The 26,512-nt window shown below is 40.4% G+C and overlaps 1 protein-coding gene across 1 annotated transcript in view; it reads left to right on the top strand.

Moving 5' to 3' along the window:
* pde1a (phosphodiesterase 1A, calmodulin-dependent) overlaps window positions 1–26,512 on the top strand; it is a 53,645-nt gene that overhangs the window by 3,780 nt on the left and 23,353 nt on the right. The window contains exons 2-5 of the mRNA XM_022202926.2: window positions 12,170–12,196; window positions 19,837–19,950; window positions 20,049–20,231; window positions 25,840–25,906. Of these exons, the coding sequence (XP_022058618.1) occupies window positions 12,170–12,196; window positions 19,837–19,950; window positions 20,049–20,231; window positions 25,840–25,906 (391 nt within the window). The remainder of the gene's footprint in view (window positions 1–12,169; window positions 12,197–19,836; window positions 19,951–20,048; window positions 20,232–25,839; window positions 25,907–26,512) is intronic.

Here is a 26,512-nt window from a genome sequence, read left to right as displayed (position 1 = left end):
TTCTATTTTTCTCTCCCGGCTGTCATGCTGTGACCCATCAGATTTATCCTCTGACCCTCGGATGGGAGCAGAACCTCCGTCTTCGAGGATGGTTTCTGCAGGATAAATGTGTGCGCATCAGCAGAAAACTGGCTGCGATGAGACGTGTTTGGCTTTATCTAAAATACACACGGACCGTATTTATGAATGGGATCGACACTAATCCTCGAAGCGACAAAGCAAACACACAAACGTGAGATTGTCAAAGAGGAGTAAAGCTTTGTGCATCAGTTTGGTTTCTCAGTGGCTCTCTGACAAACCACTGCAACCTCCACACAGCTGAAAGAACAGCTCCACTTTTAGGATTTATGATGGTATGTTTTATTTTTTTGTATAAAAAATCTCTTTTCGGCTGCACAGTGGTGTACTGGTTAGCACTTTCGCCTTGCAGCAAGAACATCCCCGGTTCAAATCCCGGCCTGAGCCTGGGATCTTTCTGCATGGAGTTTGCATGTTCTCCCTATGCATGCGTGGGTTTTCTCCGGGTACTCCGGCTTCCTCCCACAGTCCAAAAATATCCATCCATTCTCTATACACCGCTTTACCCTCACTAGGGTCGCGGGGGGTGCTGGAGTCTATCCCAGCTGACTCGGGCGAAGGCAGGGGACACCCTGGACAGGTCACCAGTCTGTCGCTGGGATAGGCTCCAGCACCCCCGCGACCCTAATAAGGATAAAGTGGTGTATAGAGAATGGATGGATGTACATTTTCTGGGATCTTACCAGTTATTTTCTGTACATTAACAGAACAAAATAGGAAAATTCTGCAAAAAAAGCTTTAAAAAACTACTTACCATTTCTAAATCCTAATATATATAATTTTTCTGTAGAAATAAGGCAAATGTTGTAAAAGAACAAATTAGGATTTATAAAAATATTGATTTTTGATGTAGACTCTACAGTTTTTGGGGCGTTTTTTTTTACGATAAACATGCAAATGAAACCTTTTTTTCCCATTGATTTTACTAGATATTATCTGTCATTTAAAAAAAAACTGCTGACATCATAATGAGTTCATTTCTACATATCGCTTCATACCTGGAAAAAAAAGGTGTATAAAACCCTGCTGTGTCTCAGCTGGAACTGAAGACTGCAGGAGTACAAATAGAAAAATCCAGGCTGATAAGAAATGAGACACATTAACTGCTGCAAGACTGAAACACAGAAGGTTAACAAGCATTGTGGGTAATGCCGGCCCCAAGGAAGAAAATGACCAAATCTCTGCCTCTGCTGCATTGATTTTCGTTCTTTTCTTTAAACTCTCCCTTGTGAGTCTGGAAATGTGAAATGACTGCAGTCCTCCTCTTTATCACAGAGCGATATTTCAGACAATACTCTGCTTCCAGCTTTTTGGCAGCCGTTCATGTTAGTCCCTTTCCAGTTTCAACATGACAATGCCCCCTGCACAAAGCCAACAGCGAGCCAGACGTTCTCCAACAATAGTCCAACTGGAGAGCATTTGATTGAATGGGAGCAGCCAGGTTCAACATCTGGAGGAAATATCCACATGAAGATTAAGGCGAGATTGATAAATGAACCGTTTCAGCCTCAGTCGAACCTAGATGACGTTTTTCCTCACCGACGAAATGGAGTTTTCCCCAAAATGGCCTCCAGAATGTGTAAAACTGAAAATGCCAACTTTGTTTTTCAGTGTCTATGAGACAAAGTGGGGCAAATTTCTGACAGTGTGATTATTATTTTTTTTTCCATACACATAGGGATTATAAAATAAGGATTTTCTTCGGGGCACAGCTGTTTGGGAACATGTAGTGTTTCTGGGCCGCAATCGAATCTCAATTTCATACCCTTTGAGTCATTGCACAACAAAAACATGACATTACGTAAGCAGAAACAGCTGTGTAATGAATCCAGCTGCATTAAAACAGTGACAATCACCCCTGAGAGCAGGGGGACATAGAATAGGCTGAATCCCTGCAGAGTAACCGCCTCAATGGCTGCATTTTAAACGTCGATGACACAGCGCGGCTAATGATGCGGTGAGCCGGGGTTTCTGCTGTGATGCAGATTTGTTGTTTGCCGACTAAGATTTAGCTGTTTTCACAAGAGAGAGTCCTCTGCGAAACAACCCCCACCAGAAAACACAAATGTGGAAAGCTGTTTTCACACAGATCGATTGGCTCTTCCACCAACACATACACCGATCAGCCACTGACAGGTTAAGTGAATAACATCGATCTTCTTGTTATAATGCAATGTTCTGCTTGGAAACCTTGAGTCCTGACATTCATGTGGATGTTTGACATGTACCACTCACCTAAACATTGTATTGCCCAACTCCCTATGGCAATAGCAGTCCTTGATACCTGTTGCTACCCTCAGCACCGAAATCCAAATCTTATTGAGCATCTGTGGGATGTGCCAGGATAAGGCCGGATCTATGTAGGTCCCACCCTGAAAACCTCAGAACCTACAGAATTCACTGCCAGAGGTCCTGTGTCCATCCCCTACTGGGTCAGAGGAGATTTAGCAGCATAAAGGAGACCAGCACAATATTAGGGAGGTGGCCATAATGTTAGGCCTGATCGGTCTATCTATACATGATTGTTCAAACCTTTGGGGTCACCCAGGCAACTTCCTGTTTTCCTCACAGCTTTATTCATGTGCTAACATAGCTGCACAAGGGTTTTCTAATCATCAGTTAGCCTTTCAGCACCATTAGCTAACACAATGTAGCATTAGAACACAGGAGTGATGGTTGCTGGAAATGTTCCTCTGTACCCCTATGGAGATATTCCATTAAAAATCAGCCGTTTCCAGCTAGAATAGTCATTTACCACATTAGCAATGTCTAGATTGTATTTCTTGTTTATTTGCTGTTGCTTCATTGTGGTTAAGTGACCAAAAACTTTTGAATGGTAGTGTATATGTTTAGGTGTCCATGTACTTTTGGTCATATGGTGTATTTCACCATCTGACATTGGTCCATTTTCAGGCTGATGCTGATGTGGAAATATGGTGCTTGCAACCATACCAGGGTGGATGGATCGGACTTGTTTTTCTGCAACATCTCACAGGTTGATTAGATTGACATCTGCGGAGTTTGGAAATTGTGTCAACACCTTTGTCGTGTTTCTCAAATCATTCCTGAACAATGTTTGAAGTGTTGCAGAATGACACAATCATGCAGCCATCTTTTCCAAGGTTTTCTGCCTTTCTGTGCACCTTCACTCACCACGTTCGTCAATGAGCCTTGGACACCCATGACTTTATAACTGATTCATCTGTTCACTGGTTGTTTTCCCTCGCATGCTCCATAACACCTGCTGTTCTGGTGATACTCTGAGCCCGTCGTCTACCATCCCAGTTCATCAAACATCTCCGAGAACTGATGGTTTGCTTGCTGCCTGATGTGTCCCCTCTTATTGTCAGGTGCCACCATCAAGAGATAATTAGCGTTATTCAGTTAGCTGATGAGTGGTTTTACCGCTGTGACTGATCCGTGCATCTTAGTCAGTGTTTGTTTTACTGAAAGTTTCTCTTATCAGTAGTGGGATCAAATGAGCGTGGAGTCATTTCCATTAAACACACACACAAATTTATGCCCCTTGGCAACTCTCGCTCTGCTTTACAGACCCTACTTACTATATAGCATCTTGTATCAGTTACTATCTGGCAGCAGAGCTAAAGATCACAGGGGAGAAAAAATCAAACAGAAATTTACCAGCAGAAGTTGGTGTGTTGGTTGGAGAAACTGACGCCAAGACAAGTGTTCAGTTTTTGCCAAATCTTGTAATAAACATTGGCAAGCGAGCATGTTCTCTGTCAGCAGTGATTCAATGAGAGAGAAACACTGGAGGTGTAAAATAACGACGCAGAATTCAACACAGAAGCTCGTCTACGAACCTGAAAAGACTGAACTCGGAGGTTAGGGGAACTCCATCATTGGGGACTGACAACAGTCCAACGTTTGTTTGGTTTTCTACTGGTTCCTTCTGCTTAGTGAGGAAAAAAAAGGCCTTTAGGTAACGTAGCCAGGCTGAGATTTATTTTCTGATTCAGTAGGTGAGTAAATGTAATAGTTGTCTGTATTTGAGGTTGGACAACAGTGTTGTTTGTGTGTAAGCAGATGTTCTCAGTGCTTGTAGCCCCTTCCAGGTTAAAAATCACCAAAACAGTGAGGCGCATTTGAAAAGAAACAATGCACCACTTTGGGATGACTACTGATTGACTACTGGTCCTCCACTGTCAAAGTCACTGGAGAAGATAATATTTTCGAATGATTGTATCATTTGAGTTTTGATGTTTCTTTAGCTGAAATAACACATTTTTTTGCAAGTTTATCCAGATGTTCCTTTGTTTGAAAATTGTGCCGTGTTTTCAGACATGGAAAGACTGATCAATCAGTGTCTCAGTTTTTCAGTAATTTATCACTGGCTCCGAAGTCTGTAGAGTGAGATGAGTTTTACTGCAAGGTAAAATTTAAACTCAGAGTTGACATCTGTTGCTGCTGATTTGTCAGAAGGTAGTCTTGTTTATATGTCTTTGAACCAATTGCAGTTGCCTTGGGAGGTCCTTAGTGATCCTAAGATTGAGTTTTGGGAACATCAAGGGGATATTTACTTGACTGGTATCGGCATAAACCTCAGTCTGATCCTTTGTTTATGTCCACTGCCACACAGGTATTGCTAAACACATTTTCTTTCTGTTTCAAGCGTGGGCATTTGGAATAGGCTGCAAAAGTGACTTTTTCATCCCAATTTGATTGAACTCATAAGCACGGTCATTAAGCATCACAGAAGACTTTGTCATGGTGTCCCTTTACTAGCTAAACCCCAACAGCGGTCTCTGTTTGCTGACACACAGCTGTCCAGCCTCCTCTAGTCACTGTATTATTTAACAATAAGACCCAGGTGCTACTACTAATGTACAGTACTTCAATTCAAGTGTATATTATCTAGGGAAACAGTATCAGCAGATGGGGGCAAAAAATCTTGATAGTGCTTATGCAAAGCCCAGGATGTGGTAATGGAACCCCGGCAAAATCGAGACAAGAGAAATGTTTTAGTGGAGAATTTTCAAGCGGGGGGATGAGAACCATAAAAAATAGAATAGTTCACTGAAAGAACCAAGCAGGCTTCCAAATCCTGTGCAAAATTTGAACAATTTAACTGTTGTTTCCTGTGGCAAAGGGAACTTTGAAAACATGCCAACAGATGAAGGCCTCGAGAAAGGGAGGGAAATTCTTATGCCAGAAATCTACTTCTGCCAAGTCAGAATAATCGAAAGCTTTGAATTTTTTTGGACATTATGAAGGGAATTATGGTACATGTATTCATTCCAAATCGTTGCTGTTGGTATGAAACTTCAATTTAGTCCCTCTGTGCTCTACACATTTACAGTCAATCTTTTTAAGTTCATGTCCTCACTCAGTTAAATAATAATTCTGAAGTAGAGATCCAACAGTTGTCGTCTATAACGTTCTAGCTGTGTCAGCCTTTGATGCTTCAGCCAACTCACATTCCATGTTTTAACTGGCCCTCCTGTACCCCAAACCTGAGACTTCTTCGATCAGTCGACTGAAACATAAAACAATTCTCGTAAAGTTTATTTAAACTGAGTGTTGACAGAAAGATAGACAGGCAGCGTTTTTCTTGGGGCAAAAACCTGAAACTGCACTGTTATCCTTCGCTGTTAATTTTCTTATATGTCATACTTGAGGGTGAAGAGGTCAGAGGCTTTTATTATTAATGGTAGGCAGCATTTAAGGGTGTTGATTCATACAGAAAGAATAAATTGAATAAAAATGACAGAAAAGTGAACTTTCTTTTGTTTTCTTTGCTGAACCAAAACCTTGACTCCAAAACTGAGGTGAATTTGTTACTGTGGTTGCCTTTATATATGCAGTTATTAACACATTGCCATAAAGTCGCTAATTTAATATATGCAAATTAAATATCAAGAGCTGTATTGTGGTCTGTCTAGTTTTTCTTTTGCATATGCTCCGCTTTATTTAAAACATTTTTTAAAAACTGTATGTTGGTGGAATATTCTGCCACAGCACACTCAGGTACATTTGTTTAATTATCACAGCCGAGCTGCAGTTCCGTTTACAAATATTCCTCCTATCGTCGTTGACCTTGCCAAGTTCAACCTCCTTAAGTAGAAAAGTGTTGTTCTAACTCGCCCCACCTGCAGGCGGCAGCTACCGACAGCTATTGTTGCAACTTTTCTGAATGTTAATTGGTAATTTGAGTGCATCGAATTAGCAAATTAATGAAAACTGGAGGAGCACGGCAGCATTGACAAAGTTTACGGCCAAATAAACCACAGTGAGATCATCATTCTCATCACGAAATCAGCCGCTTCACATTGTGTGTGTGTTTGGTGATTGTGGCCTAAACCCCTAAGTAGCCTCTTGTGTATTTATTTTTATCTCGATTGGTCCTATGAAATCTTCTGACAGACGCTAACCTGAGATGGTGATCAGCAAACAACAGAGGTCTCTGCTGTTTGGAGGGAAAACAAATAAGTGTAGAGGTTCAGGTTTTTCTTTTTTGTCGTCCTCCCTAGTTTCCTTGGTAACAGCAGAGCACTCCGATGCAGCAAACTCTCTGCTGAGGAGACAGAAAGAGAACAGGACAGCTTTTCATTTATTTCTTTATTTGTACAAATTGTGATACATATTTAATCTAGTTATTTTCATACGCCTTGTGTTTCTTTTAATCGGCTGTTTTTTTATTGATGGACTTTGGCGACAGAGCGATGAAGCCGTGAGACGGAAAATCGGAGGAGATTTAAAACCGAGAGATGGAAAATGTGCCTTGGAGAGTTCATCAGACTGCTTTCTGAAGCGTAAAATAGATCAGAAATCAGCTGAAGAAGTTCAGTTGCTCCAACAGAAAAATAGTTTTGTGATGTCCAGCCACCTGAAAATGAATTAAAACAATAAGACTGGAACACTGAGTCTGTCCACTTCAGATAGAACGTGAAGACTCTGGCTGTGTGTTTGAGCTCCTTTTGCTGCAGAAGGAGTTGCTTCCCTGTAATATTATGTGACGGATAAGAATCTAAACATCTGAAATGCCTGCACAGCATATGTGTGTGTGTGTTTGCACCGCAGGGGTTGGTTTATCATCAAACTGCTTCGTTTTAATGGAGCTTTTTCTTCATGTCAGGACGCTTGGGCTGCACGTAGGCGGTTTAGATGGAGTTAACCATTAAAAAGGCACGAAACGCACCCTGCGGTGGTGCATCATAATCAGAGCCACGCAGAGAAGAATAAAAATCTGTTTCACATTCTCAGTGTCATTAATGCAAGAAAGAAAATGTGGAGGTGAAATTATAAAACATCAGCACAAGGATGAGTTCACAAAATCAAATCAGTAAGAAAAAAACACAGTTACTGAAAGTGTCAGCCTGGAAAAGTCATGACAGAGCGGTGAGTCATTCTCCAGAAACTATCTCTGTCCTCACCTGTCACTGATGCTGCTGCGTGCTTTTTTAATGTGTTTTTGAAAAATCTTTTGACCACGAAAACAATGCAGCAACCTGCCGCTGCTCCCTCTGCCGTGTGCCGCTTTGTAATTCAGCGCTGATCTGCCCACGCAGGCCAGCGTACAATTACCATTCGACCATGAAATAACAGGTTCCTGCTGTCACATTTAGAAGCTGAGACGTGTCAGAGCTGTGATTAGCTGCTGGGGTCAGATCCCAGAGCTGTGATTGGCTAATTTCAGGCCAAGTGGAGCGTTCACATGATCATCCTCTACTTGTGGGGTTTATATATATATGTAGATACAAAACTGCATTCCAGCAGCGTTTTTTTACTGGTCCACTGATGCATGTCTTAACGCTTACATTGCTTGAGTAGTAGTTGCAAAATCAACCAAATTGCTTCTTCTGACTTTATTAAAGCTGATATGAAAAACAGTAATCCTTCATTTACTAATGGTAACAAACTACAGAGATTTCTATGAAGCGTCACTATTACATCAGTTTGTTTGTATGACTCATAAACCCTCTGATCTGAGACTCGTGTTGCATAAAAAGTATTGATTATCAGGTTAAAGGTTCATGAATATTGACTCGCATTTAAGCATTTTTTATTGTCCAGAAGTCAAACAAAGGTAACTCTAACTCTCTGTAGCAAACATCTAACAGTTCAAATTCATACTTAAACCTTTCGTGTGGCGAGTCTGTGCCGTCAAGTTACTTTCACATTTTACATACTAACAAGCAGGATTACTGAATCAACCACTCTGTACGAAGTGACTGGTAAGATTTGTTAAAACTGACCTGAGATATGCTCAAACCAAGTACAAAATATTGCAAAATGGCTATGAAGTCATACAACATTAGTACAAAATGACACAAAAGGACAAACAACTACAGAATCACAAAGTGACTACAGATCGATGTATGATGTCCACAAACTAACTACAAAAGAAATACAAAAGTACTATAAAAAGATCCAAAAACACTACAAAGTGAGAGAAAACAACTACAAAGATGCACAAAATGAAGACAAAGGGACACAGATTATGGAAAAACTATTAAAAAAACTTCAGAAACACATAAGCAACAAAATGCAACAAAATGGTCAGAATGACTACAGAGGCACAAAAAGACTATAAAGAGACACAAAATTTGACACAGAACATCTAAAAAGAGACAAAAGGTGAAGTCACAGAGGCCCAAAGTGAGTACAGACACAAAACGCTCATAAAAAACTATAGTCATATAAAATGACAACAGAGTGACACAAAACTTCTATAAAGAGACACAAAATGTCTACAAAGTAACAGAACAAGCACAAAAACACACAAAATGACCACAAAAGACACAAAACCACTATAAAGAGACAGAACAACTAAAAAGAGGCACAAAATGGCTACAGAGAGACTCAAAATGTGGTCGAAGAGTTGGAAATTGACCACAATGTGACACAAAATGACTATAGAGACACAAAATGACTATAGAGACACAAAATGAAGACAAAGAAACACACAACACTATAAAGACACACAAAATGACTGCAGTGACACAACGCACCTGTAATGACATACAAAATGAGTCCAAAGTGACACAAAACATCTACAAAAAGACACAAAATGACCAAAGAGAAACACAAAATGCTAACAAGGAAATCGAAATTGGCCAAAGTGTAACTCAAAATGATGGCAAATAGACACAACAGGACTACAGAGACAAAACAACTTAAGCGGGACACAAAAAGGAATGTCTTCCAGTCTCTATAGACAGCGTATTGCAGTCTCTTTAGACTAAAATAAGCTGTCGTAACTACTGAAGAGAGACATGAAATGTCTTGAATGATATGTGTCATGGCAACGTAGTGCCACAGAACACGTAAAAAAGATACAAAGTGACCGCAAAGACACACAAAACAGCCTAAAAGATTAATCAAACCTCCACTATAAGGCAAAACTGCTGAGAGAAAGGAAACAACTGTAAAAAAAAAAAAAAAAAAAACAACCACGGAGATGCCAAATAGCAACTGTGAAAAGACACAAAGCAAGTACAAAGGGACACAAAATGACTGCAGAGAGACTAAAAATGTGTTTGAAGAGTTGGAAATTGAACACATTGTGATACAAATTGACTAGACAGACATAAAAATGACTACAAAGTGACACAAAATGACTATAAAGAGACTCAAAATGTGCACAAGGAGATGGAAATTGACCACAGTGTGGCACAAAATGGCCACAAAATGACAAAACATGACTACAGAAACAAAACAACTGCAAAAAAATAACAAAATGACTACTGAGACTGCAAAATGCTGCCACCACGACTACAAGGAGATACAAAATGACCACAAGGACACACAAACAGCCTAAAAGGGGCATAAAAGCAATCAAACAAAACTGCTGAGAGAAATGAAATAACTGTAAAAAGCTGTCAAACAACTACAGAGAAGCAAACTAGCGACTACAAAATGATGTTAGGCGACTGCAAAGAGGCACAAAATGACCTCAAAAAGACATAAAACAAATACAGAGACACAAAATACCTGTAAAGACAGACAAAATGACGACAAAGTGACCCAAAACATCTATAGAGAGACACAAAATGTCCAAACAGAAATGCAAAATGTGCACAAGGTGATGGAAATTCACCACAGTGTGACACAAAATAGCTAAAAAGTGACACAACATGACTACAGAGAACAAAATAACTGCAAAAAACCCGCAAAATGACTACTGAGACTGCAAAAACGACTACAAGAAGATACAAAAGGACCACAAAGGCACAAAAACAGCCTAAAAGGATCAGAAAACAACTGCAAAAAGATACCAAACAACTACAGAGACGTAAAATAGTGACTGCAAAAAGATATTAGGCGACAGCAAAGAGGTACAAAACGACCCCAGACTGGTTCTGTGTTGTCTTTGATTTATTTTATCAGGATAGTTCCGCTGAGAGTGGAGCTCTCCTGTGTGCGAACGTCGTGACCACACTCAGACAGCTCCTTCACATCTGTCTCACATTCATCCTGCAGGGCCCGGATCAAAGCGAGGAGGTTGGCTCCTCTGCAGCTGAAAGGGCCGACATTTCACCCGGCGAGCCATTTGTCACTACAAAGTCATATTTAGAAATGCTGCTCATTAATTTGTCCTCCGTCTTTATCGTGGCACAGCAGACGTCTTCAGCCGGTGGCGTCGATCTCGCTGCACAATGTGGCTCCGCTCGGCTTCCCGCGCCGCGCACATCAGCGGGAAACCATCGCGAGCGGCTTCACATTGTCCCCAAATTAGGAAAAAGTCAATCAGTGGATACTGATATCCGAGATGGCGAAAGATTTCAGCCTTCATGCTTGTGGGGAAAAAGGGAGAAGGTTGTCTGTACGCTTACATCTGCAAACGTCCCCTTCAGCATGAGGCAGGACTAATCAGCGGATTCAAATGTCGAGCTCGAGGCGCTGAGTTCAGTGTCGGTCGTCACGCATAGAGGAGTGAATGAAGGAAAAAAGGAGTCAGAAATGGCGTGCGGCACCATAAAATGTAAGTGGATGGTGTTGTTTATAAATAGCTGCTCACAGATCAGCTGTAAGCAAAGTCTGACACTGTGGAGTGAGAGCACTGTGACCCCACAACACCCTGTCAGCCATATTAGGATTATTATTGCTCCTGTTTGGGGGATAATAATGTTGTAAGAGCTGAGCTGCTATAATGTGGGAGATGTAAACATGAATTAGATGAATGTCACGGTGGATTCAGTGAATTAACTCGAGCTCCCGTATTTCCGCACATTGTGGCAAATTAGAAAGTACGCTGCATGAGCTTTCAGCCGTTCCTGTTGGTAATACTCTAATGGACCGAATCTGAAAGTATTCGGTTGAGCTCTGACTCAGAGAGGAAGCACGAATTTGGATGCAAATTGCAGCAATCAGGCTCTAAAGGCTTTAAAGTACCTGAATCGCCTCCACGAGCCGCCGCCGCCGCTGCGACTTCTGACTCCTGTTGATAAGCAGCCAAAATCTGCAGCCAAACTCCCAACAAATAGCTTCCGGTTGTTTTTACTGCGCGCACCTGTTCTTTTCACCTCCGCTCCGTCGCCCTGCTGCGAGGCTCACCTTCCTCTGAGCAGCAGCAGAATCCTCGTCTGACTCACGAACAGAAGATCATTTACTGACTTTGAGGATTTTGTTGGACCGAATGGTTCAATTTCTGATAACACAAAGAGCAACAAGTTTTCCAACCTGTGAGACCGTCCAGATCATGTGTAAACGTTGCTGTGCTGCCTGCAAGTTTTATTTCTTCTTTTTGTCTAATTCTATTTTAGTCCATAAATCTATGCCTTAGCAGAACCCTGGGCCTTTTTCGGAGCTGTAGTTAGAGAATGCGACTTTGCACTAAGCACAAATTCGTTTAATGGACCATCCATTTCCTTTAACATCAACATTGTGTTTTATTTGGTTGACAGAAGTTGCAACGTGTTTCCTTATTTCGTTCTATAATGATTGTGTTTGAGGGAAAAAGTTAGTTTAGGTCTGCGAGCTTCATGTGGCCTGCATTGACAAATATGGCCACTGTGCCAAAGTTTTCCTGTGAATTTAATGAATTAATGAGTTCATGATGATGACTGTCTGAATGCAGGACGTGATTGGCTCATTTGACCAACTCCTTTGTTTCTTTATTTGTTTACAGGCAGAAATATAAAAGTACATCGCAGAGGTAAGACACACACACACACACACACACACGTCTGGTTCTTATACACACACACACACACACACACACACACACACACACACACACACACACACACACACACACACACACACACACACAGAGTCAAATCAATCCCGTCAAGTTTATAATTCATGTAACACAATTTCTGCAATTCTACAATTTCATTTAACAAACACATCAGAGATTTAAACACAACCAAAGTTGGCCAAAGTGATGTATGTGTTAACAGTCAAGCAGCAACAAAATAAGTGCAAAAAGCAATTTGGAAAAGAGATTTTTTATATAAAATAATAAAACAAAGCCAAACAGGATAACAAGCAGAATAATTAAAGTTTAAAAGAAATGCATTTTAAAAAAGGATCATTAGGAACTACGAAAAGCCAACATAAGCATGTAAGTCTTAAGATTTTATTTTCTTTGTTTTCTATCACTATAAACTATGCAATTTCGAACTATTTGTTGAACAAAACAACACATTTGAAGTTGTTGCTGTGGTCTCTTAGGAGTAGTGTCAGACAGTTGTTTTAAGAATAACAATTCATTTATTAATCTCCAAAAAATGTAAGAAAAAATGCACTGAACAGTGACCCTTCTAGACTCGTTTTAATAAAACACTTCATATATTCCGGTTCCCACACTTCTTGTCTCTAAGTTCAGCAAGTTTCAGACTAACTTGTAAAGGTACAGCCAATAATTTTGGATTATAAGTAACTTGTTTCTCTTGTAAACAAGCTGAAGATGATCTTAAACCAGAGGGCACTACAGGAAGATCGTAATCAATTTTTTAAAAAAAATCATTAATTCCAGCTGTACTTGCATTTAAGTCCTGGTGACTTGTCCTAACTGCAAAATGTAATGATTTACATACTGAGAAGAAAGTTCTTCTTCCCCAAAGAAAGTCAAGTCCTCACAATGTGGTTGTGTGAACAGATATAAACACAATATATATTCAGAATGTGTAGGTTTCCATAAGGATGCTCTGACAGCAAGGGTCTGGACCCGACAGTCCTCTGAAAATGTCCTGTTGTTCAGGTACCAAGATGTTAGCAGCAGATCCTTTAACTCTTTGACGTTTTGCTCCATGTTAAGGAACATGTGATTCTTCATTATAGGCCATCTTCTTCCATTTTTCCACAGTCTGGGTCTGTTGTTTACCACATTAGACCACATCATTGAGTCTTCAATGCCCATGACTCTATCTCCGGTTTGCTAGTTGTCCTTCCTTGGACCGCTACATACAGTATACACCCCACAACACCTGCAGCTTCAACCCTGCAGTTTCTAGACGTTCTGACTCTGTTGTTTTCCTTTGTTCAGATTCTTTCACTGCCCATTTTCCCTGTTTCCAACATGTCAAACTTCAAGAACTGACATGACTTGCTGCCTAATATAACCCTCCCACTGACAGGTGCCACTGTAACGAGATAATCAGTGTTATTCACCTCACCTGCCGGTGGTTTTAATATTGTGGCTGCTCGGTGTGTGTGTCCTCACGACATGACTAATAAACACAGAGGAAGCCGACAGTCTGAGATACAGCGCTAAAGAGGCTCTCACTCCTCCTACGCACACCTGTCTGTCTCCTCACCTGTCTGTCTCTAGTCGTACAATCTGTCTATAAATGTGCTGTATGACACTGAATTTGGGGTTGCGTTGCTGTTTCAAACACAGTCCTCCCATGCAGCTGATGATCCCCAACAGGACACCCGAGCGACGTCCTCTTCGTGTTTTCACTCTGACATTTGCCACAGAAGACGGCGCATGACTCTAATTGCACGACTCTGTATTTACAAATGAAGAAAATATTCCGCGAGCCGGAGCAATGTGTAGGTGTCAACAATAGAAGAAAAGAAGACCAACCTCCCGTTCACCCACACAGTTCAGAATCAGACAGTAGCAGCATGACGGGATGTCAGTCACTTTCAGCAGAGCCTTCAAATACCATTCTGACGCTGCCTAACGAGAACATTTACTTCGTCCTACACTGAAGCACCGATTTCTTGTCGTGCCATTCTCTACTTCATGGCCGCTCAGCTCCACGACAATTATTTGGCTGCATTGGATACTTTACAAATTCAGATTTTTGCATACAAAAGAGCTTATGAATGTGATGCTTTGTTATATATTAATTTCTCTAAAAGTGTGCACCTGTGAGCCACAACATTAAAACCACTGACAGTTTAAGTGATTCATGTTGGTTATCTTCTTCCAAAGCAATGTTCTGTTTGGAAACCTTGGATCCTGGCATTCATGTCGATGTTACTTTTACACACACCCTCCCACTTAAACATTGTTGGTGTCCAGTACACCTCACAAGGCAACGGCAAGACAGTGCACCCCATCATATCACCAAAACTGCTTAAGGAACAAGACAACGAGCCCAAGATATTGACTTGGCCTCCAAAGTCCCCAGATTCCAATCCAATTGATTATCTTTGTGGTGCACCGGAATAAGTCCAGTTCCACTTCCAAACACTATCATGGTCAATACTGTCACGTTTTGTTTATAGGTACAGTTAAAATGATTTGTCAATAGACAGAAAATTAATTGGCAACTGTTAATAATGAATTACGTCCAGGGACAAATGCCAAACATTTCATGGTTCCAGGTTCTTAGACATGATTATTTGCCAGTTCATTTTAATAATTTGGAGGTGTGGACTGTTGGTTAAACAAAACACAGTGGAGTGTATTACTGCTATTTTCAGAATTCTTACAAACCAAGCAGTTACTTCAATGAGAAAACAATGAGCAGGTTGAGCCATTATAAAAATTACCAGTGCTTCAAGTCCTACACTCAATTACTGGGATGCACAATTACAAGCAAATTGACAATCAAAATTTTGCTCAGCATTTTGAGCAATATTGAGGTCATGACTATTTATTACATATGCATTAATTTTGTAACAAAATATTTACTTTACTTTCATGCCGTGCTACATTCCTGCTAATGTACTAATTTTTGAATCAAAATGAATCATCACAGAAAATCTCAATAAAATGACTAGTACAGCACCTGACTTGGTGAACATCTGCATGTCAGCGGACGCCACAATTTACCGATGTTCCTCAAATGCCTCACATGCAGGCTATGGAAGAAGCTAGCTAGCTAGCAGCACAGAGAGAAGCTTCTAGTCTCCACTCCGCGTCATCAATATTAAAATCGATCATGTTCATTTAATAGTGGAAAACCACGATCATGATTGTGATAAATTTTTTGATTAGTTGCGCAACTCTATAACATCTCCACCTCAACCAACTAGGACAGTAAAATTGTGCTATTATATTAATACTGATATTGTTTTGGATGAATGCACGACCATTGATATATAATAATGCAACAGTCTCATGGTTCAGTTTCTGCTTTGACAGTTGATGCTTTCAGTACATTTGTCTCACTATACTCACATACTTTTACTTCGAAAAGTAATTGTAACTGTTTCAGTGCAGGACGTGTAGGTGTAACAGTGCAGTATTAAAACTTTTAGTTGAGTAAAGGATCTGAAAACTTGGAGGAACCAGCAGGAAATCCACTTTATGCAAATGCTGCATTGAATCAAACCGATCACGACATGTTTGAATCTCTTGAATCTCAGTCTTGAAGTTTCGTCCTTTCTCTCTCTCTTCCGCTGCATCTCCCGTTTTGACTCCAGCTGTACCCATGGCAACTAAAATAGATTTCATCCAGTTTACAGTAATTGTTTGGATGTCATGACAACTGCAGGATGCCTGGCCGCAGCCGCAGTCTTTATGCCTCCTCCATTGTAAAAATTTGCACCATTCACCTGTCCATACTGCAGTAATCATGACCGAATCCATCCATTCATACATCCAGATATAAGCAAAATCAAAAAATGCAAGTGAAGTAAGTGTCAACAGTGAAAGTACTCAGTGCCTAAAATGGTCCCTTCTGACACTGTTTAGCTACTGTATTTTACATAAGACTCCATTAGTCAGTCAGTTGACTTTATGGATTGCAAAATTCCCAGAGCTATAGTTACATTGTTTGTTTTGTCCAAACCACAAACTGCTGGACCGGCTAAAAAATAATTAAATGGCATAATTACAAAATTACAGCAACTAGTGAAAGAAATGGAAGTGTTGAGATTTTACATAAAAAAACTTTACTGATTGTAAAAATAGCATCTCAGTTAATTTCTTGTTACCATTTCCTAGTTTAATATTTAACAGAGGGTTAGGGTTACGTATTTTTTATCTGTTTATGTGCAATATCCTCACTTTCTAATGTACCTACAGCTGTCAGATATTTTTATTGGAGTTTAATGTTTATTATTTCCCTCTAAGATGTACTGGAGTAGAAGTACAAAGTAACGGAAAATGCTTCTTAAGCTAAAGCTAAGATCTAGCGAGGCTTTTAGGATTTAATTATAGTGTACTTTTCTCAGTAGTTATTAGACTAATTTACTGTATTCTTTGTGTGGTGGATTCCTTAAATGTTGGAGCATCAAAACTAATAGTTTTATTACAGAAAGCAGGTTAAATGAGGCAATAATTAGCTACATCTAAGGCTAACAAGAGCTGAGACTGCACTCAGACTCGCTTTGTAGGAAGCTGGAGCTCAGACTTTGTGGTTTACGCATTCTTTGTCATTCCTGTAGTATTTTTTTTTTTAAACTTGCATTTTAAATGGTAAAACAACAAATCCAAAAGTTATATTCTGGTCCAAATTTGGCAAATATACTGTAATTTGGCTTCATAAAGCAGCATAATTGATTGAATGCTGCTGCTCAGTTTGTGATATTTGGACATGCAGAGGAAGTAAAACTGACTTCCATGTTTAGGCTGTCTGAGAACTTATCAAACTGGCTTTAGCTGCAGTCTCGGCTGGCAGAGAACCAGCGAGTATAAATCCTATAAGACGGCGTGTTTGTTTCCTGGAGGAGACTCCCGTCGTTTGCTGTGGGTGTCGGCTGATTGACAGGAGGCAGAGTGTCATGGGTCCATCTGGAGGAAACAGATTTTCATGTTCTGGTTCTGCGTTGTGAACAGGACAGCAGCTGTGTGGGTGCACAGAACGAAGATCAGTCAGTCAGCAGGTGTGTGAAGTCTGCAGAGAGGATTTATGGCGACTGGCGTTGCTCTTGTGAGGTACAGAATGTCGGAGATCACAGGAGGCAGCATTACATTATATACGTGGAGTCACATTCAGTCGAGTGTCGTGTTCGCTACTGTAAAAGCAGGAAAATAAAGGAAATGTACAAAAGGTTTAAAGGATTTAGAGACATTTAAAAACATAGAAAACAAGTTCTGACATGTAGCATGAGGTAATATCTCAGACTCTACTCTGTTTTCACACCAGTTTCATCAAATTAGTGGCAGAGATCACAGCAGTACGTTTCCATTAGTTCCATTGAATCAGATGACATTGGGATGGATTTGATCGACCCACCAGAAGCACGCTCAAATAAATCAACTAAATATTAGTTTCCCAGTGGTTCTGTAATATCAGGAAACATGACTTCAAGTAAAAATGTCAGAAGTTAGATTGTTATTTTGAGCAAAGAGCTGCTTTCTCTCTGTCATGTCATGTCTAGACTTGAGGTCTCTAAGTGGGCAGTTCATGGAGTTCTAGGACACCTTGTACAAACTAGAACAAGTGCCTCTAAAACAGAAAGTTATCCCATCATCGGAAGATCAATACACATTGTTAAATGTGTGATGGAACCGCAGCTTTAGCACAGAAATAGGATTTGCTAAATAAAGAACACAGGACTCCAATCAGCAAAAGTCCTGTCAAAAGAAGGCTGTTCATCTAAGAGGACAAGTAGCGCCTCTGAACCAGCTCTCAGGAGTGGAAACAAGGACAAGCAGTTCAGGTTGGTCGAAGCACAGCAGCATTTCACAGCAGATGATGGAAAATGTCCTATTTGTTGATGAATTCCCTGTAAGAGATTAGTGGCAGTAACAGGAGTGTGTATGTAAGGAGAGATAATCGTATCACAGTGGATCAAACCCACAGTAAAACATACTGCTGGGAATATTGAGGTAGACAGAGTTTGGAGACCTGAAGCAAACCGACTCCACCCTGAGCCAAGCAGAGGCAGAACTCCATTCTTCAGAGACATGCTCCTCCCTCTGGGACCTCAAACTTGATGTTTGTTTTTGGATATTTTAAAAAATGAGTCAAGCTGAGCTAAATTTTCTCTGTGCAGCCGCCTGTAAGATGACAGCTCAGTCATACCAGCTGACAAATTTGTCTCCACTGTGATAAAAATAACAAAAAAGTTAACACTGAAGGAAACAAACACTTGTGAAGAGGCAGGAGGACTTTGATGGTTCTCCAGAACAAACTATTAATACCAAGCTTAGCTAACATTTCAGCACAAGAGTGATTTCTCCAATCTTAAAATGCAAGACAAAGCATTTTGTATGTTAAGTTTATGGTGCACCACAAGCTGCACGCAAGTCCCTCTAAGATGTAACAATGAGCATATAAATTATATAGCAACCACAGTTCACATTTTGTCTGTACAAAGTGAAGAGCATAATCTGGTGTTTACAGTTAAACATCAACACATGGTGTTCATCAACACATGGGTGAACCAAAGACAATCTCTTCACCCTACTCTTAAACTAATCGATTGGTCATGGTGGAAAATTGAACATCTTTATTTCTAGATGAAATAGACCAAATGTTCCACAGTGCACAGAATTTACTCAACCTGCAGCCTTACTACCCTGAATGAAATATAATTCAACATGTTTGGATGTTTGGATGTATCGTGCATACATAATACATGCACGATGCAGCGCCGATTTCCGTCCGTGTTCCGCGCTCCGGTTGGACGCTGATTTCTGTTGCATTGCGCGCTCACTTCCGCTTTTGATGACGTATCGTGCTCAGAAGATTCGTCGACACGTCATTAGTTGCAGCCCAAGTTTAGAGACGATGTGCAATGTTGGCTGTTGAGTTGTGATAAGCAAACTGCAGGTACTTGAGTATTTGGCCATTTGTTGGAACAAAATCCAGCTGCACTGATGACTTCTTTGACTCAGAGTCAGTTAGTTTGGAGTGAACATTAAGTAAATGTTAAATCGTAAAGTTAGACATAAAAGCATAAGTATGTTCCTCCTACAACCAATAATAAGGGATGAATCCTGAAAGACTGTTGATGTAGCAGATGAGAATTAGTTCAGATGAGAGCTTATCTACCAACCAATTGACTAGTTGTCTGTAAAAATAATGCAGAAAATGTACAACAAAACATATACTTTCACTGTAGAATATAACAATAGAAGATTTAAAAGCTGCTTTCAAAGTGATGTTATGAGAATAAGATAGTAACAGACTAATACTACGCAGAAAAGAATCTTATTAACCTTAAATCTAAGAATCACATCACAAAAAAATCATAGTGCCATTTTTGAAGCTGCAATCTGTGTAAATCCATGTAGAGGAATCATGTTCTGTGAGCTCAGTTAGTCCTCTTACACCAAATGTCCAAATAAAATCAAGATGTCCAAACAGCATAATTGTAACAGATTTAACAAAAAAGCACAAGAAGACAAAGCTGTGCTTGTGTTGTCTTATTTACTTTATCTTCCGCTGTGTTTGCTTGTTTGCCGTCTGTATGTTCCAGTAACTGACTGTGTGTTTCCAGGCTCAAGGGGGTCCTGGAGCAGATGGACCGTGGCGTCGTGGACCTGCAGGAGCTCCGCAGGAACTTGGAACTGGCCGCCGCCATGCTGGACGCTGTTTACACCGACGAGACCAGGTGGGGCTGAGGAGGCTGCAGGATGGACCGTCGTATAGAACTTAAATCCTCGTCATCGTTGGTTGTTTGATCTGTGACTGCGTCTTTCCGTTCTGCAGGCGTCTGTTGGACACCGAGGACGAGCTCAGTGACCTGCAGGCGGAGTCGGTGCCCACTGAAGTACGCGATTGGCTGGCGTGCACCTTCAGCAGGAAGATGGGCGTGGCCAAGCGGCGTCCCGAGGAGAAGCCGAGATTCAGGAGCATCGTCCATGCGGTGCAAGCTGGGATATTTGTGGAGAGGTAAAGGTTGCTTTTGCCAGGAAGTATGGCTGCACAATTAATATAAATGTTAATCTTGATTTTGGTTTTTGGTTGATTGATTGATTGATTGATTGTCAGAATGTAAATGTTGCAATTACATTTAAAAAAAAAATATACGGCAAGATAGAAATTGAGAAATCAAGAACACAAATCAGTAAAGTCAAAATTATTACTCCACCAAGAAACAGCGGAGTTATGTGACAATCAGCGTACGTTTGTCTGTTTGTCCGTCTGTTTGCAATATAACTCAAAAACAGACAAACGAATTTGGATGAAATTTTCAGGGAAGGTGAGGAATGACACAAGGACCAAGTGATTAGATTTTGGCAAAGATACGACTTACAGTCTGGATCCACAGATTTGTTAAAGATTGCTGTATCATTGCGAGATAGCTGCACTGTGACTACAAGTGAACACTGTCAGTTTCCTGCTAACGATCACATCATTGTGATCCCACTACAAATCCACTGCTGCGGACTTATTGGGACGTATCCATCGGAAATGATACAAGGAACAATTGATTAAATTGTGGAGGTGTTTCTGAGTCCCATCAATTCCCACCATCAGCTATATATTTAGGTCACGCGATTCGGTATCCGTACATAACATACACATGCATACCACATGTCTGTGCTCAGTGCAAGGTCATATTTGTGGGTACTTCTATATTTCATGGCTACATTCTATGATGCCGTGATTTCTGAAACAATTATTTTCAAGATTTAAGCTGTCGAAAATGTTACAACTGAGCAATCTTGTTCCATATGTTGATGGCTATATAGTTTTTATAGTTATTTTGTGCTTTTTAGCGTTTTACTATAGTTTGAAAGTGGAGAGAGACAGGAAATGCGGGGAGAAGAGAGGGGAAAGGACCGCAAATGGCCATAGGTCAATCTTGAACCCATGACAGCTGCAATGGGAAATAAAGCTCCTGTTTATGGTTCGCCTGCTCAGCCATTTGAGTTACCATGGCGTCCCTTGATGGCTCTTTTTGATAGCGGAGACGTGGCATATGTTGGTGTAACAGCTTGATTGCTTGTGCCAACCTGCTTATCTTATAAAAACAAGCTCTAGTTTGACATGAACTATAGCAGAAGACTTTGTCATGGTGCCCCTTTACTAGTTAAGCCCTGCTTTTAGTTCAAGTAATGGTCTCTTCTGGTCATTACCAGTAGGAGGCTACATCTGGTGGTGTAAACAGATACCATGGCTAATCCCCAGTACATTTTCTGACTGATATTGATGTTTAATTCTTTTCAGGGTAATCTTTGCTCACACACCTGTCAGAGTTGTTGGAAGTAAAACCAGTTCTCTGTGTATTAAATGTGAAAATACAATACAACATTTTGTTCCTACAATAACTAAACATGACAAATAATCTCAAAATATATCGAAACAGTCAGGATTAACATTTCAGTCATAATCTTGCAGCTCTACCAGAAAGCAAGCTGGGAAATACTGCACAGAGGTGGTGGTGAAAATCCCCAAATCTCATTCATTTTAATTTCTCTAAAAGCTTGCAATGACGGTTTTTAAGGCAGTGAAAATAAATGCACGTGCAAAGAGGCGCCACCACAAGCCACACCAGCAATCAGGCTCCCATTCTTACTGATGCTAATGACCACTAAATATGCCAGGCAGCAGCTCAGCTCTGTAAATCAGTGTCTGGTGTGTGTTAAACTGCAGGCAACCGTGCTGCTTCAGGCTCCATTAGCAGATAACTGACTGGTGAGACTAACCTAATCACGGGTTAAAATAATGGCACACCATAAAGCATGGATTAAACACAGCCTCTGTTTGTGCTCCCAGGTGTTCTCACATTGAAGTGACTTACACCATATTACTCCCTTATTATATATTATGGGATTCGCTCATGCATTATCAAGTGCTTTACATTTTCAGCACATGTTTTGCTTCCAGAAACTCCTGCAGGCCAATTCATTAAGCTATATAATGTGCCTCTACTCTAGTGAATCATACCCCTGGTGGATTTTAATATCTCTAAGGGACTTTCTGGCGTGTAGCCAGTACAAAAGAAGCCTCACAGAGACAAACAAGCATGAATAAAAGGGGGGGATATTATTAAAAATACAAGGGATAGACCGTCAGATGTGAATACAGATCAATCCAGACATTCAGTACAGAGAGTCTTATTTTTTATACACAAGCTGAGAATTGTAAATAACCATAACTCTTCTAGGTTTAGTCTTCCATCCTGAACAACTGTATGGGCCACTCTAATACAAAGCACAGGTAAAGGTCAAGGTTTGGGTTACAGATATGGACATTAGTCATCAAGGTTGCATTGATAGACACATAGTTGAGATTATGAAACAGTCGTGGTTACAAGTAAAAGCTTAAAACAGAACAGAAAAGCAGTGTCTGTTATAGTCCAGTGTTTGGTCAACCCATCCATCCACCCTGACCTTCTCCAAAGACAAGACAGTAACAGATTGACTACGGGCATGCCAAACTATAAAATACCACATTGTAGGTTTAAAATTGGAGAATCTGCTTACTCTGAAAACAGCTGTCAACTCTGGAACACAAATAAGATCGAGAACAGTATTATTTTTATATTTCCATTTCAGTAGTGCATTATTTATTTTAGTGATACTACGTACTAGGGTAGAAAATTAGCAATGAATATAAATTGTTTGTGCATCAATTACACGCTTTGTAGCTATATTAAACTTTATTGTCCCTATAAAGTGCAAAAAATCTAAATCAACTCCTCCCTAAGCTCCATAATTACCTCACTCTGTCCTGTTTCTAATTACTAAAGCCATTGTTTTACTAAAAGGTCGTGATAATAACCTTATTTCTCACACAAGCTTAGCGGTCATTTTTTAATGGAGGACAGTCGTGTAGGTAGCCGCTTTTGTTTACCCTGATTTAGCCTCTACCTCTGTACATTTTATAATTATAACTTAATTTATAAAGCACCAGAGAGGGCAAAAAAGAAAAGATGGCTATTCAGGAAGAACATAAGGATGATGAGTCTAAACAGAAGGACAAAATCAATACACCAACACCAGATAAAATAATGAAAGAAGCAATAATCTCACAACCAAGTAAGGAAAAAGAATAAAAGAAAATAGATGGTAGAACAATAATGACAAGGCTAGAAGTAATACTAATAATAAGACAAGTGGTAGAAATGGATTTTAAGAGGTAATCTAAAAGAAGACTCTTTTCAATGCTAAATACAGTTGCATTTTCGACAACAGTGTGGCTCCAATTCCATGTCAGCACTTTGTGTTTGTCTCTGTTGTGCAGTTACAACACGACAACCCTGCTGTGCACGAAGCAGCTCCACAGGGAATTAGATTTCCCACCCTGACATAGAGGTCCTGACCTCAAACCGTCCAACTCCTCTGGGAGTAGCTGCAACACAAACAGTGACTCACATCCAGAATCTGTGGCCGTTTGTCCACCAGCTTTAAGGCTCATTCATATTTTTCATGGTGAAGCAGTGACCTTCTAGCAAATTTAGATGGAGCCAGTGGTTTTCCGCAATCAGCAGAGCGCCTTCTGGAGGCTGTAGTAACTATGATGGGAGCGAACAATGAAGTAAGTGCAGGGAGGAGGCCGGGGTGGATGGATGGGTCAACAAAACACTGAATTTTAACATGGGAGGCTGCGGTTTGTAGCCCTTCATATTAATTATTGCTGTGCAGTGCTGCAATCTTTTCAGGCATTTTTTGCAGCACCAATTGCATTTTTAAATTTCAAACTGTGTATAAACAACACTAACAATGACTTACAGATCGTGAGGTCTGGGCGAAGACCAATCAGGCAGATAATCAGGCACTCAAATATAGTCTTATGTGGAAACAACTGGCAACTCATTATTTATTAGTTAGATTCTCATTTGCTTGTTTATATTTTAAATTGTCTTCCTGCAAAATGCCTGTGGGGGACCCTATTGATCAAAACATTGACTGACAATTACTAAGACATGAAACTTTGCCTCAATATTTAGCAATTTAAAACATTTTCTTGGATGAACCAATATATATAAAAGTCAGTTTTTCTTCTGTTTCCTCATCTCAAACCTCTAAAAATTAATCTGTGTATCAATATAGAGAAGTATTTTTTCCATGAAAAGGATTCTTTTCCTGCCTTACAATGGTTGAGATTTAAGTTTCTTCATCTAGATTGTGCAGGTCTCAGAAGTTCCCACTTTTGTCTTTGTTATGAATGAGGTGGTTTGAACCCAAGCAGCAGGCAGACAGACAGGCAGGTGGAATAAATATGAGGTTTAATATGTTAGAGAATAAAGAATGAGGTAATCCAAGGGGAGACAGAGTCCAGGGAATGACGTGCGTGAAGCAGGGTGCAGCATGTAGAGAGCAGTTTGCAATGGCCCAGCATCAGAGCTGTGGCAGAGCCAGGCTTTTATCAGCCGCTGATTGCTGATCACGAGCAGCTGGGCTCGTCCACAGCTGCTCGTGATCAGCGGAGCCAGAGCACCGGAGAGAGAGAGAGGGCGTGACAGTCTTTGTCGCTGCAGCTCCAGCAAACCAGCAAACCAGCTCACATACAACTCTTTTCAAAAACACAATGTCAGGTTTAGCATTGGAGTAATTCAGCCATACATGTTTGAATTGAAAAATTATTCTGTAGAAGAAAAAAGATACACAAAACTTCACCATGCACGATTGGCTCTTTAGCTTTGTTACGTACGAAAACCTGGACGTTTGAATCTTTGTTTTTGTCTTTAATGCACAGGAGTTTTAAAGTGGAATGATGTTTACTGTGTGCTTCCCTCATGATAAGTCTTCTAACATTAACGAGATCTTTAACTGAGTGTCTGATGTTGTAGCTATGATCTCAACCAAGTACTTATTTTAACCCAAAATTACATATCTTCTTAAAACCTATCTAAGTAGTTTTGTGCATAGACTTACTCAAACATTCACCACCAAGATGTATTTTAGCAGTTTATGTATTGTTATGTCTTGTGCCACTTTTAGATGTTGGGACTAACAGCCATGTAGTGTATTTTAGCGATAAAAAGGCAGACAGGTGCCTCCTGAGTCCTGTCAGATGATGGGTTTAAACATGAGTTAGACTCTCAGTTGTTGAGTCACGTCAGTTATTTTTATCTTGAGCTGGAATCTGGAGCACCTGAAGACGGAACAGCCATTGGTTTTCTTACAAAATAAACAACAGAAAACATCCGTCCAACTTCACCGCAGATGTGATTACGAGGTCGAACACCAAGTGTAACGATGTTAGCGTGCGAGCGGGCTGGTGGATGGAGATCATATAGGGGAACTATGAGGTCCAACATCATTAGAGTTTCAATGACTTGCACTGACAGAACAGTATCAGTTCATCTGCTGCGGCTTAATGACGCATGAAATCAAAAAATATCTCCTGCGCCAAGGCAGCACTCGCTCCGAGTGTTATGCGTGTGTGTTTATAACGTGGTTACCGTGGTAACAAACAATCCTTCCTGGTCACAAACTGTGGGTGAGGGCGGCTGGAGAGGGTGGGTCTGTGCAAGAAGTGTGTGTTTGCATGCTTCTGTCTGTATCTGAGAGTGATTTGATATTTTTATCTGTCTGTGTGACAACAGGATGTACAGACGGACGTCCAATATGGCGGGTCTGACCTACCCTCCCACGGCTTTGACAGCTCTCAAGGTAAAAACTGTTGTCGCAGTCCACTTAGCACAAAGTGACATTTGATTAGGAGTCAAAAAGCAATCAAAACCAGCCTTTTCAGGCAGGGCTCAGCGCTGCTTTCTGCAGAAACCTGAAGGCGAAAGTGGAGGCAGATGAGATAATGGGTGAAAGAGGAGCGTGAAAGTTAAGGAGGAGGAAGTAAAGGCAGAAAAGATGTAGAGAAAAGTAGCAGAAAAGAAAAATAAAGAAATTAAGTATGGTAGGAAGTGAGGAGGCAGATGAAGGAAAATGAGGAAAGAAATTGGTAGAAAAGGAAAATAAAGTAGAGAAGAAAAGGAGAGAGGAGAGATGAATGAATGTATGAATAATGTATGAATGAAAAGAGGAAGGTATAAAAAGAAAGAAAGGAGGACGAAAAGTAAAAAATAGATACGGGAAGTGGAGAAGGATGCTGGAAAAATGTTGGAGACCAAAAAAGAAGAAAGAAGGAGAGGAAAGGGATGAAAATGAAAGTAGGAGGCACCGTAAGGGATGAAAAAGAAGACGGTAAAAGTTATGGAAGGAGGTATGAAAAGAAAGAAAAAGAGGAATCAGACATGGAAAATTGGAGGAGATATATGAAGA

Source organism: Acanthochromis polyacanthus, chromosome 14 (assembly GCF_021347895.1).
Source record: "Acanthochromis polyacanthus isolate Apoly-LR-REF ecotype Palm Island chromosome 14, KAUST_Apoly_ChrSc, whole genome shotgun sequence".
In the NCBI taxonomy this organism is placed as follows: domain Eukaryota; kingdom Metazoa; phylum Chordata; class Actinopteri; family Pomacentridae; genus Acanthochromis; species Acanthochromis polyacanthus.
This window is presented reverse-complemented; position numbering and strand designations above follow the sequence as displayed.